At 37.4% G+C, this 13,629-nt stretch overlaps 1 protein-coding gene across 1 annotated transcript in view; it reads left to right on the forward strand.

Moving 5' to 3' along the window:
• The window catches only part of Col28a1 (collagen type XXVIII alpha 1 chain), a 166,872-nt gene that overhangs the window by 28,338 nt on the left and 124,905 nt on the right, over positions 1-13,629 (forward strand). Inside the window, exon 12 of the mRNA XM_051177129.1 lies at positions 11,496-11,564. Coding sequence (XP_051033086.1) covers positions 11,496-11,564 — 69 coding nt within the window. The remainder of the gene's footprint in view (positions 1-11,495; positions 11,565-13,629) is intronic.

The following is a 13,629-nucleotide window of genomic DNA, read 5'->3' on the forward strand; positions in this document are numbered from 1 at the left end:
AAGTCTCTAAAGTCAAGCATTCTGTATTTTTTCTAATGGGCATAGGCAAGATTACTTATTCTCACATGTCTATAATCATAGCTAACATTTATTGTACATTTCTTAAGTGACATGTACAGTTTTTAGTATGCTGCTGCCAATATTGCCTCCTGAGGCATGATTTATCCTTATAGCCACTATACAAATGAAGCTTCTGAGGTTCCAAGAATGTAAGCAATGTTCTCGGGTCCTTAGAGCCAGAAAACACCACCACCCAGGGATAAAGACTGCCTTTATCCGTGCTATGCTGTTACCCTCCTTCAGGAAACAAATGCTGAATTTCCTGAACATTTGACCGAGATCAAGGTGTTTCTTATAGTCAACATGGAAATTATGCCTCTCTTCTCTCACAGTCCATTCTAAATGTGAGAAACAGTTTGTTGAGAAGGCATGTCTTTTTGTTTATGAAATCACAGGAAAGAAAGAAGGAAAATTGCCTGGAAAAAAAAAGTGTTCCAACTACATTTTCAAGTACTGTGTCTCTAACAGACCAAAACAGAAATTGTACACTTACAACATTCAAAAAGATTCTGTGAGAGTTTCTAGATGGGGCCTGCCGATGAGTTTGAGTTTATGAATGGTGTTGCTCATGAACTACAAAACACTGTTTCTTGTTCTGGGATTGGATTTTCTTCATCAAAGGCCTCCTCAACCCACAGAAGGTGGTCAAAGAGCAAAAAGGAAAAAAAAATACATGTGCTAAATCAGGAAAAATGTGCCTCTGGCCCAGTTTCACCAATCATTTCTGCCGTTAATACTTTCCACAAGGAAATTAACTCATTCTGCCCAAATACTCTTGTTGCCATAGCAACAAAACATAGATGTTTCTTAGAAGGAAGCCTTGGTTCAGAGGCCTCAGGCTCTTCCATTGATAAGATCATATAATAGAAATAGAAGAACATCCCAACAGTCTTTGAAATCATTACAAGTATAATTATGGAAGTGCCTGAAATGCCTTATTCTTGGGACCAAGCTGAACTTATAACTCAGGAGATACTAGAGCCCTAGGGACATAGTACTGTCAGCATTCTCAAGGCCACTGTGGTTGGCCTAGGCTGCAATCAATGGGGCCCTCCCTCTGCTAGCTAGCTAGATTGCATCAAGATGGGGGGGGTCGATATTTGTAAATAATTCTGAACAAACAGGCACAGTAAATTCTGAACAAACAAGAGTAAATGAGCTGTTCTTGCTGGATCTCGAGACATTTCGGAGGTTATTTTTAAGGGATTTTTTTTTTCAAACCTCATGCAAATCTGTTCTAGTATTCTATCTGAGGGAAAGGACTGCATTATGGCATTATGTGGAACTGTCTGTGACACTCAAAGGTGCCTCACAGTAGAGCCTAGAGATCATGGCCCAAAGAGTACAAGTGACCAACACCTCTGTTGCCTCTCCCAAGGAAAAGTACTATATGTACCTCAAACTACTGAAATTGGTGATATTAATATCACATCACACGAACCTATCTTCAGAGGTGGTATCTTCCATATTCCTCCTTACATTGTTCTAGAATATCCAAAACATTTTCCAAACAATTTTTCTTGGGGTTTTCTTCTTTCTCTTTAGGTTCAAGTATAAGAAACATTAAGTACTCTTACATAGGAGACTTAGTCTTTATGTTCAGTTTAGCTTCAGAGATACTAAGAAAACTTGAGAAAGTAGGAGGGGGTAGTGGGTGGTGCAGGGAATTGTATGACTACCTGGAATAGTAAATTATTTTTCTAATATTGTAAACTGGCTTGAATGGGATAGGGCTCATCCATCAATAGCTCCCTGTGCACTAATTAAAGCATTGCTCATACTTACATCTTCTCCTCAAAGCGGTAAGAGGGTGTATGACTTACAGTCATACATGTGACGTAGAGTCTCATGTTTTCTACAATGTTAATTTTTTTACTGGGATATAAATATCTCTACTGAAGACACAGTAGTTTTAAAATGCATTACCTTTGGCTATTATTAAAATACTCCATTTGGCTCAAAGTTAGTGTAGTGGCCCTTTGGCAAGCCTCTATCTCTGGAAATATTTACATTAAGATTCATAACAGTAGCAAAATTAAAGTTATGAAGTAGCAAAGAAAATAACTTTATTGTTGTGGAGGTTACTACAACATGAGGAACCGTGTTCAAGAGCTGCAGCATTAGGAAGATTGAGAACCACTGCTCTAGGAGGTTAACCTATTGAACATGACTAATATTTATGGTTGTGGCTTGGAAATAGTTGAATACCATAATAAGAAAAACTTGAAGAATGTTAGATTTCTGCTCAAACTACCTACAAACTATGGTTTGTGACATGTTATGTAATCTCTTATAACTTGATGTGAGGTAAGTCAGATACAGCCTATGTGGTGTCTGCAATTCTTAGGAAAAATAGTTAACCAAGAGAGACTGCAGATTCATAATTCTCTAAGCCCATTGGTTGTGGACTTTGTGGAAAGTAGTATTAAAACAGCAATCAAACGTGCCAGCTTCAGTATTGTTCTCCCTGACAGTTCTCCTACTGAGCTGACAATTCTAAACTGGATTGTGTTGAATAAGTGCATAGGAAAATATTATAACTTTCATTATAATATTCATTGAATGAATGATACTGACCAAATTTTGAGACTCTTTTGCTTTCAGAAACATCAAAGTCTAAATATTATTTCTGTTCCAAACCTAATTAATGGAAAGAATTATTAGTAATTCAGCAATTCCTGATGTGGAAAGAGCTTTGACTTGCATGAACATCTGCTCACCAGGAATTTAAGAAAGCTTATTAATTAATCTGACATGAGACAACTAATAGTGAAAACTTTAAAGGGTTGCCACACATGTGGGATGTCAGCCAATGACTTCAAGGCAGATGATTTCCATGCCGAGATCTCTCATCTCTATGACTCCAGGAGCTGGGGCAGGCTGTGTGCATGCATGTACATGTGTATCTATGTGGTTAAAGACTGCCAACACAGAAGCTCTCATGAGCCAAAACACCAAAAGGGCTGCCAACACTTCCCAGGACATTTGTGTATGTGACTCATATGCCTAGTTACATAGGGTACTAGATAGAACAGACCCAGTCATGTGATCAGAGGAATGCCATGCTTTTTATAATTGTATCAGGGTCATTAATTCAAGTACATTTGCAATATCAATTTTGCCGGCCAGGAATGGGGGGTGTTGTTCATTCTAAGGATAAGACATTTTATTAAAATTGTAAAGTACATATAAACTAATATTGAGGAAAATTCATTGGCATTCAACAAGCTACCATTATTATTTAGTAGGTATTATTATTTAGTCTTCAATTTTAAAATCATTTCAATGACTTTTGTATGAAACAAACAATACTTTATCCTTCTAGCCTTCAAGCATGCCTTTTAAAGAAACACAACACACTGTCAAATTGATTACCCATTTCCATAAATCAGTGGTTTGGTTGCCACAAGAATTGAAGGTGTCCAACTTGAATATTTTCCAGCAACTTACTTTGTGCAGGAGAAACCTAAACTGTCCATCAGAGACGCAGTTCTAAAAATCTCTCCTGAGTGATTTCTACCAGTCTTTCATTTTAGTGGAAGTGATACTCACTAGATTTTATTGTGTGTGAGGGAGCACGACTTTGCATGAACTGTCATTTCTGCCTGACCAACATGATCAAGCACTGACAACCCCATACTACAGTTAATGAAATTGAGTAATACTGTTATCTGTAGGTTTCACCAGTTATTTGTTGTCGTAGAATGTTTTCTTTAGAAAACACAAATTGATAAATGTGTGAACTGTAGTCAAGTAGGTGACAAATATATTTAAAATTGGAAATTTGAAATAATGATGGTTCCACAGTTAGTACAGTTTGTTAATTATGAGTTTATATGTAGAGTTACATTATGTAATGACAGTATTGCCAAGCATAGCTTGCATTAATTTTATCACTAATGAAACCACATTGATGTTATAGACCTGAAATGGAATGTAAGTTGGTTTATTTAAGTTCGCTTTCCTCTTAGCTTCTATCTTACCATATTCATTTTGTCTTCCTCTGAAAAATCTTCAGCCATAAATATATTATAACTCTGACATTCATGCCTTTCATCCTACTCTAAAAAATCAAATGAGTTTTAACATTCTTTAAAAATATAATGTGTATGATTTTAAGAGGTGGTTGGATATGGTAGCTAAGGTCGCTGTCTTTGATGCCGAACTGTGAGGTTGACAGCAATGTGGGGTTTTATTAGCTGTGCAATTTGGCATGCTAATTTACTTCCCCATGACTCAGCTTTGTTAGCCATGCTCTGGGTTGATGAAAGTTGTTGTGAGGACATGATGAATTAATACATGCAAAACATTCCACATAGCATCTGTTCCAGAGTGAATCCCACACATGTTGCCAAGTTTTATCAAGCAATTGAACTTTTGACAGCCTTCCTCATAGCATCAGAGATCTATACAAGCTTGAAATGGAGAACAATTCAAATGTACTCAATGAATATTGACTTCCCCATGCTGCTCTCTATTTAAATTTTAAAAAAGGGTCTTTCTTGACTTTTTCCCGAAGTCTCTGCACAGGCCCTACACTAGGTTTCTGTTGAGAATGCAACCTGGCCATATTTAGGCCATTTTTTTTCATACAGAAAATGCACATATTTATCCTTTTCCATTTTGAAAGCACGAGAACATATGTCACAAGTTAGTGTCCCTTGTACATCTGAAATGATTCAAAGAAGTTGTCAAAACCTCTTTTCAATGGTGAAAGGGGCCCAATGTGTGGTTACATTGTTGATAATTATATTGAGTTTTGATGAATTGGGCAGCCCCTTAAATTAGTGGCTCTCAACCTTCCTAATGCTGCAGCCTTTTTAGTACAGTTCCTCATGTTGTAGTAACCCCAACCATAAAATTATTATTTTTTTAGAATCTTTTATTTATTTATTTTATATAACCAAGTCCATTTAAATGAAAACAAGCATTTATAGACAATATTTGGGAATTTGGGCATCGTTCTTTCCAAACTACTTCCTGCAGGTAAGGGGCCATAAAATTATTTTTGTTGCTACTTCATAAGTGTAATTTTGACTTGTAATGTAAATGTCTGTGTTTTTTTAAGGTCTTAGGTGACATCTGTGAAAGGATCATTTGACCCCAAAAGGGTCATGGCCTACAGGTGCCTTATATTATTTATTATTTTAGAGAAAGGAAGGGATATCTTATAGTCAGTGATAGGTACACAAGTGTTGGGTTTTCTTTGGCTGAACATTCCTGAGAATGTAAGCTTAGGCTCTCTATTATGATCTCATTATTCTTTTAGCTGGAAAAAAATTTAATTGTGTCTGGTGAGTTCAAAGGAGTTGTGGAATAGTCTCTTGGCATCATTATTCATTAATAATTTATATACCCAAACTAGTTGCCTTTATTGAAAATCTAAGTAACTCCAAAGGAGAATTCCCAGACCCATGGTTTCTCCCAGGTTTGACCAGGAATCCATACAGTTGCTGCTCCCTTGCTGATGCTCAGTGAACATCTGATTCTTAGGAGTCTACATGAATAACTATAATTAGCTAAGCATTGAGAAATAAAAGGGGACAAATTCTCATATATCCTGTTCTCAGACTGGTAGTGGGGGCTTGGGATCACTTTAACACACTAGAAATACAGAATTTCCGAAAAAATAGTGCTCTCATTATTGCAGTGAATTTCATCCCATCAGAGAATTCTCCTCTAATCACCATGCTTGAAATATAATCTGAATATAATGCTACCTCCAAGATAGCAGAAGTAGCATGTCCTAAGGACTGCGGAGATATCACATAGATGGAGAATAGTAGAAGATAACCAGGTCTAGGAGAGAAATGCTCTTAGCCTGTATTTAGAAGTGGCCAGTCTCTTTTGCAATTCTCTGTTTCTCAAACTTCCCTGAAGATGTTTTTGTAGATTTCCAGAACACATGGAATTATTAGCACTGTCCATGGTTCTGAATCTGGTCTCTGGCCTTTTCAGTCTTTCCAAAACTCATAGCCACATGAAGTTTTTGAGAACTTGGAATGTGTTTTATACAATTGGAATTTCTTCAAGCCTAAGGCACACATGAGCATCTATGATAACACTGAAATAATGAAAAGATAATCATTAGTACTTTAAAATATGGATAACATTAAAATATTTCAGGTAACAAGTAAAACTTTTATTAATTATAATTCATCTATTTTATTTACTTTCTTAATGTAGCAATGAGAAAATTTAAAATTATATGTTGAACTTGCCATATAATTTCCACTGGGTACTGCTGCTCTTGACTGGGATCTTATTGTCACCTTATTCCTAGCTCCTTGAGCCTACCAAACCTCTTGCTGTTCAAAGAACATTCTTTCCTCTTCATTTTTGTTGCTTTTCTTTTGTACCAGAGCATATAAAATTACTACCTCTTTGTTCATCTCAAATATCCCCCTCTATTGTTATAATAAACTTGCAGAACTCCTTGAGGCAGAATTAAACATTTTTCCTAAGAGATGTACATGTTCTGTTAGCATCTCTATTCTAGCTAATCCACAAGCTTGTGTTTGCTTTCTCATTTCCTTGTCTCTCTGGACAGACTATAAGCATCTGCAAAATATGGATGTAATGTGAGTCATGATTCACTGATACTCAATTACAGACATAGATTGCTGTTCACCAGATATTTGCAGAGCACCAGACCTTGTAGGAGATTGGTCAATAAAGTGAATAACAATTGAATTGTCACATAATAAAAATCTGGAGTATATGCTTGGATATGACTTGGAAATTTTACAGGCAACAATTTGAATCTTCTCAACAGTCCTGTGAGGTACCTATGATCCTTTTCATTTCCCATTTTAGAATCTCATAAATGATCTAATATTGCAAATGAAAGAACTAAGTCCATTGAACTAAATGGCTCCAAGGCCATGTTTTATTTTCCATGTGATTCTATGTATAGTGAAAAGTGGGCTCGAAATGTGTATTATATTCTTCCACTCTGAAATGGGAGAAAATCCTAGGATTGTTTTAATATTAAATGAGATAATGTGAGTGGTCTATGGGAGCCCATTCCCAATGGAGGGACACTCTCTCAGCCTAGGTACATGGGGGAGGGCTTAGGTCCTGCCCCAATTTATGTGATAGACTTTGATGATCTCCCATAGGAGGCCTCACCCTTCCTGAGGAGTAGATGGGAGTGGGAAGGGGGGTTGGAGAGGGAACTGGGATTAGTATGTAAAATAAGATTGTTTTTAATTTAAATAAAAAAGACAGTGGGTTTCATTTCACATTGGCTTCTTCTCACTTGAGGCCCAGAGCAACAGAGGCATTTATAATTTCTAAGAAGGACCTGACCTACTCATTGTCCCACCCATGCTCATTCTTCTATTCAGAAGAAGACCATAGAAAACAAACCATTAAACCTCTGTGGGGTTATACATCTAACCAGGTCTCTTAATGCTTTCATGTGGCAAATGGTTCTGGTAGTCAAGGAAAGTGAAATAGGGAACTAGCAAGTGCAGTAGTGTTGCAGGTACATGGTCCGTGCATGTGTGTGCACATACATGTATGCTGCTTAGGACTGTCAGGAATAATAGAGACAAAGGATAAAGTCTAGAGGATTCTCTTGTCTATGTTGCTTTACTGAATTCCCAGAGAGCAATTCTGAGTGTGGATTCCTCTGTATGCCCTGCCCTACTGAGCATGTCTCACAATGAGTATCACTTTCTTTACCACCATGGGCATGGTGGGGTAATTGAAGGGAAAATGCAAAGGGAATAAACATTAACTCTACATCAGTGCTTGCTTATGGGTCCTATGTTGTGACACTAATCTCCTGGGAATAAAGCTTAAGATAGTAGCAGGCGAAGATGAGTTACTCATGAGCTGTTTTGCAGTCAAGGAAAGCAATCCTCCCACACTCTTCACATCCCTGGAATTCTTTTGAAAAAGCAGAATGGTACCAACTAGGCAGGGCAAGGGACGTCCTGGGCTCAGGGGTGGGATGGCTTATTCTCTTCTTGATGATCTTGGGTCACATTTGTCATGGTAACTATCAAACCAATTCTCTGTCAGTAGTTAAAGGGAACTTTCTTGGAAACCTGAGCAGCAGTTTATTTTCAGTATCAAATTTACAGATAAGCACTGACTAGGGTAAAGCTTCCACACTCACAGTAACTCTGATTTCCCAAAATGTTTAGCGCAAGTGTCTTCTGACCTATCAGGAAACAAAACTATATTTAAAGGAGCAAAACAGAATAAGTGAATTTAAGGTTTTATGTTATAATTGCATTTTAATATTTTTCTAAAACTGGTCTTTTAAATTTAAAGAAGCAAAAATTAAAGAACATGTTTTAAAAAAGATTAGCTATACAACAGGTTAATTTCTTAAAAATTGACTTGAAAGATGGGTGGTAGTAGTGCACTCCTTTAATCCCAGCACTCAGTAGGCAGAGGCAGCTGGATCTCAGTGAGTTTGAGGCCAGCCTAGTCAACAAACAAGTTCCAGAACAGCTAGGGCTGTCTCCAAAAACAAACAAAAAATTGAAATGAGGACACTATTAACACAGTAACCTCTTTAATTATCTTCCAAAATAAAGTATTTAGCTAAAAAGCTATCCAAATAAATATGTTTAAAATATTAAGGCTGTTTTAATTTTTTTAACCTTATCTTGTCATGGAGTAATTTACCTTTTTCTTGATAACTGGAGGTTTTTTTTTTTTTTTTTTTAATAGAGTAGGTTATCTTACACCAATATTAATAGGAAGATTTTATCTTGAAAAAACTAGTTATGTGTATTTTAAGTGAATGTCTTTGCTATTTTGTAGGACTGTTTGGACATAAACCATGTACAATATACATTGAAGATTTGTTAATTATTAAAATAAAGCAGAGACTAAAAAGTCAAATTTCTAAAATTGTTATGACTTTGGAATAGTTCCATTCCAGATGTCTTTTTTCTTTTAATCTTCTTAAAATAAATAAAATATAATGAAAAGCACCAAGAGTGTTGAGTGGGTAATGGTGCTTGCTGCCAGTACTGGTGATCTAATATCAGTCCCCGAGACTCACATGGTAGAAGGTGGGAACCAAGTCTTAAATGTCCTCTGACCTCCATCTGTGTGCCATGGCATGGGAACTCACACATATACACCCAGTAAACAAACAAACAAACAAACAAATGTAATAGAACATTAAACAAACAAAACCATAAAACCCAAACACATACCCAGCCCCATGTTTAGTATTTTCCCGAGGTGCTGCCTTGGGGTGGGAGTGGGTGGTTGTACTGTATTATCTGTCAAATATTTGCCTTTTTCAGAGAAAATGTCCATGTTACATTTAAAAAATAAATGAGAAGCATGTCTTAAACTTCTCTGTATTTACTTCATGGTCACCCACATAGCAGGTATATGGTGTCCCTTTATGGACCAATGGGCTCAGCTACCCATATGGGACTCATATAACATACATGGGCATTCCAAACTAGAAAGAAAGTGTAAGAACCTGCAAGGCAATGTTCTTTAGAGAGAAAAAAGTTGTTGTCTCCAGGAGGCTGAGTCTATTCTAACTCTGCCTTATATTTTAAGATTAAGAAAACAGATTCAAATTTGGTATGAACTTTTATGTCTGATATGAAGAAAAAGAGAGATATTCCATGGACAGAATGTGTAAAATAAGAATGGACTTTAGCTGCCTGATATAGAACATTTGGAGAAAGCTGGAGCAACTGTAGAATTTCAAAAGGAAATTTCACTTGATTTATCTGCCAGACTGGATTTTCTTAACAGCATGAGCAATAGACAGTTGTGAATGCCATCACCCAAATGCCAAAGGGTCCCTAAGGTTTCTTGTGTTTAAATTAATTTTGCATCTGGACATGTGTTTTGGGAAGTTGACTTTTCTTCTTGTTCATTTTATTTTTACAGTTGGTCACGGCCCACAGGCTTCTCTAATGCCATGTTGTTCCATGTCAGTAAAATATTCCTTTGATTTTTCTCTGTCCCCTCTAAAGTTATAGGTCTCTAGGAGAAAATCAAACCTAGCCAAAAAAAAAAAAAACCCAAAAAACAAAAAACAAACAAACAAAAAACACCCTTTTATTTTCTTTAACTTGAGTTTTCCATAACTTAAGTCTGGTCTCGGTGTATGTCTAGCTTCACCTCTAGTAAACTTGAAGAGAAATCTCTTACATGGATAAAGCCTGACCTTAAATATGAGAGTGGGTAAAATTATCCCTTAGCATAAATTAAAGTGTCAAGTGGGCATATAAAAACTTGGAGACAACATGATGGGAGATGTCATTCTGTAAATATGTTTCTCATACTGGTTAATGAATAAGGCACTGTTGGCCAATAGGAAAGCAAGAGAGAAGGGACTAGGAGAGGAGGAAAGAGGAAGTAGGAAGGAGGAGTCAAGATGGAGAGTCTGGAGAGAGCAGGATGCCAGCCCACTCTCCAGTAAGATGAGACGACGTGGAAATACATAGATTAACAGAAATGGGTTAATATTTAAGACAGAGCTAGCCGATAAGAAACAAATAACTGGCCAACAGCATTATATCAAATACAGAGTCTCAGTGTGTTATTTGGGGCTGGCGTGGCGGTGGGACAAGACCAGCATGGACAGAAAAACTTTACTCGTTACAACAACATACTAAAATTAATCAATATAATAGGAACTTAAGTTTTGTATATGTATGATTTAAGATACATGACAAGTTGCGGTAGGATTAAGCACTTCCCCCTTGTATATAAGTTGGACAAGGCATCTAGTATGAGGAATACAAGTCCCCTGAGCCAGACAAAGCTCTAGGGTCAGCTGCTGCTCCCATTGTTAGAAGTTCCACAGATAGACCAAGATACACAACGGTCGCATGTCTGTAGAGGGTTTAGGTCAGTCCCATGCAGGCTCCCATGGAGTTGATTCAGACTCCATGAGCTCCTGTGAGCCAGATTAGTTGCTTCTGTGAGTTTTCTTGTTCCTTGACCTTTCTGGCCCCTAAATCCTTAGATGACTGGAAGTGGGGCACCTTTCAGGGTCAGGTAGAAGTGAAAGGAAAACAGGGGGAACTCATACAAATTTACAAGGACGACCCCAGCTAAGATTCCTAGCAGTAGTGGACACGTTATCAGATTGGTGACTACCTCAATTGTCACCAGAGAGAATTCATCCAGTGACTTATGGAAACAGATTCAGAGACTCATAGCCAGACATTGGGCTGAGCTCAAGGAATCCTGCTGAAGAGAGGGAGGAATGATGATAGGAGCCAGAGGGGTCAAGGAATATTATGTTTATTTTTTATTATAAGTTGAAATATATGTAAATGTGTATTAAAAACTATAAACAACTGAGGGCAGGGACTGAGTACTAGGCTTTGCTGTTTTTTCTCAGAGCTCTCATTAAAATCCTGCTCATGAAAGAACTGCTCAACAAATATTATTGAGCTGACCTAACATGCCACTCTTTTTCACTCTAGGGTGAGCCAGGTCCTCCTGGTCCTTATGGTCCCCCGGGAGTCCCTGGTATTGGACAGCAAGGTGTTAAGGTAAATATATTTGCTTCTTTGTCCATAGATGAGTATTTGGACTGGGAAAGTGGAGTGCACATTCTGCATTTTCTGTGGCAGTTACATACATTTTGGGTCTTTGCACACTGCAGCATCATGGTCTTGGATAGTTACGATAGAATAATCAAGATATGTTTTGATTTGGTTGGAATGAATACTTTGCTTGTCTCCAAATGTCCCATCTTTCACAATGCACATGTAGTTCTGCTGGGTTTTCCTGGGCTTTAAACTCTAATGTGCAAATAATTCTAGTGGGAAGTATAGCATCTTAATATGTAAACTACCACCTGCTCACATTATATGAGCAGAACCTAGAGGCCCAACACACTGAGTGAGTAAATGCTGGAATGAAGATTTGTAAGGAACTACAAAGGTAGGGAAGATCATCCTGGGATGCTCCATGTCAGAACGTATGAGAGAGCAGAGGTATGTACTGATTTTAAGTGAACTTCGTGGTCCAGACAATTAGACTTTAATACAGACCTGAAAGGAAGCAGTACTACTCACTGTGCTTAAAGGGCTTAGAGTCAAGTGCTTCAGCAAAGTGGCAGGATACAAAATTAAGTAAAAAAAAAAAAAAAAAATCAGTAGCCCTACTACATACAGACAGTAAAGGGACTGAGAAAGAAGTCACAGAAACATCACCCTTAACAATAGCTACAAACAACATAAAATATCTTGGGGGTAATGCTTACCAAACAAGTAAAAGACCTATATAACAAGAGTCTTTAAAGAGAGAAATTAAAGAAGATACCAGAAAATGAAAAGATCTCCCGTGCTCATAGACAGGTAGGATTGACACAGCAAAAATGGCAATCTTGCCAAAAGCAATCTATAAATTCAATGCAATCCCCATCAAAATCCCAACACAATTCTTCACGGACATTGAAAGAATAAAAGTCAATTTTATATGGAAAACAAAAGACCCAGGATAACCAAAACAACCCTGTACAATAAAAGAACTTCAGGAGGCATCACCATCCCCAACTTTAAGCTCCACTATAGAGCTATAGCCCTGAAAACAGCTTGGTATGGGCACAAAAGTAGACAGGTAGACCAATGGAAAACCATGATATTAACCCACACACCTATGAACTCCTGATTTTTGACAAGAAGCTAAAAAAGAAAGCATCTTTCACAAATGTTGCTAGCATAACTAAATGCTGGCACGTAGAAGATTGCAGATAGATCCATATCTATCACCATGTACAAGACTTAAGTTCAAATGGATCAAAGAACTCAATATAAATCCAGCCACACTGTACCTCTTAGAAGAGAAAGTGGGAGGTACCCTTGAATTAATTGGTACAGGAGACCACTTTCTGAATATGATACCAGTAGCACAGACACTGAGATCAACAATTAATAAAGAGGACCTCCTCAGGTCCTATAGGAAGCTTCTGTAAGGCAAAGGACACAGTTGACAAAACCAACCTGCAGCCCACAGACTGGGAAAAGATTTTCATCAACCCTACATCTGACAGAGGGCTGATCAACAAAATATACAAAGAACTCAAGAAGCTAGTCACCAAAACACAAAACAATCCAATTAAAAAGCAGGGTACAGAATTAAATAGAGAATTCTCAAAAGAGGAATCTAAAATGGATGAAAGACACTTAAGAAATTTCTCAGCATACTTAGCTGTCAGGGAAATAAAAATCAAAACAACTCGGAGATACCATCTTACACCTGTCAGAATGGCTAAAATTAAAAAACACCAGCGACAGTTTATGATGAAGAGGATATGGAGAAAGGGGAACACTCCTCCACTGCTGAGTGCAAACTTGTACAGCCACTTTGGAAATCAGTATGGCAGTTCCTCAGGAAAATGGGAATCAGTCTACATCAAGATCTAGAGATTCCACTCTTGGGCATATACCCAAAGAATGCACATTCATACAAGGACATCTGTTCAACTATGTTCACAGCAGAATTACTTATAATAGCCAGAACCTTGAAGCAATCTGGATGCCCCTCAGCTGAAGAATGGATACAGAAAATATGGTACATTTACACAATGGAATATTACTCAGAGTAAAAAAA

Source organism: Phodopus roborovskii, unplaced genomic scaffold (genome assembly GCF_943737965.1).
Source record: "Phodopus roborovskii unplaced genomic scaffold, PHOROB, whole genome shotgun sequence".
Lineage (NCBI taxonomy): Eukaryota > Metazoa > Chordata > Mammalia > Rodentia > Cricetidae > Phodopus > Phodopus roborovskii.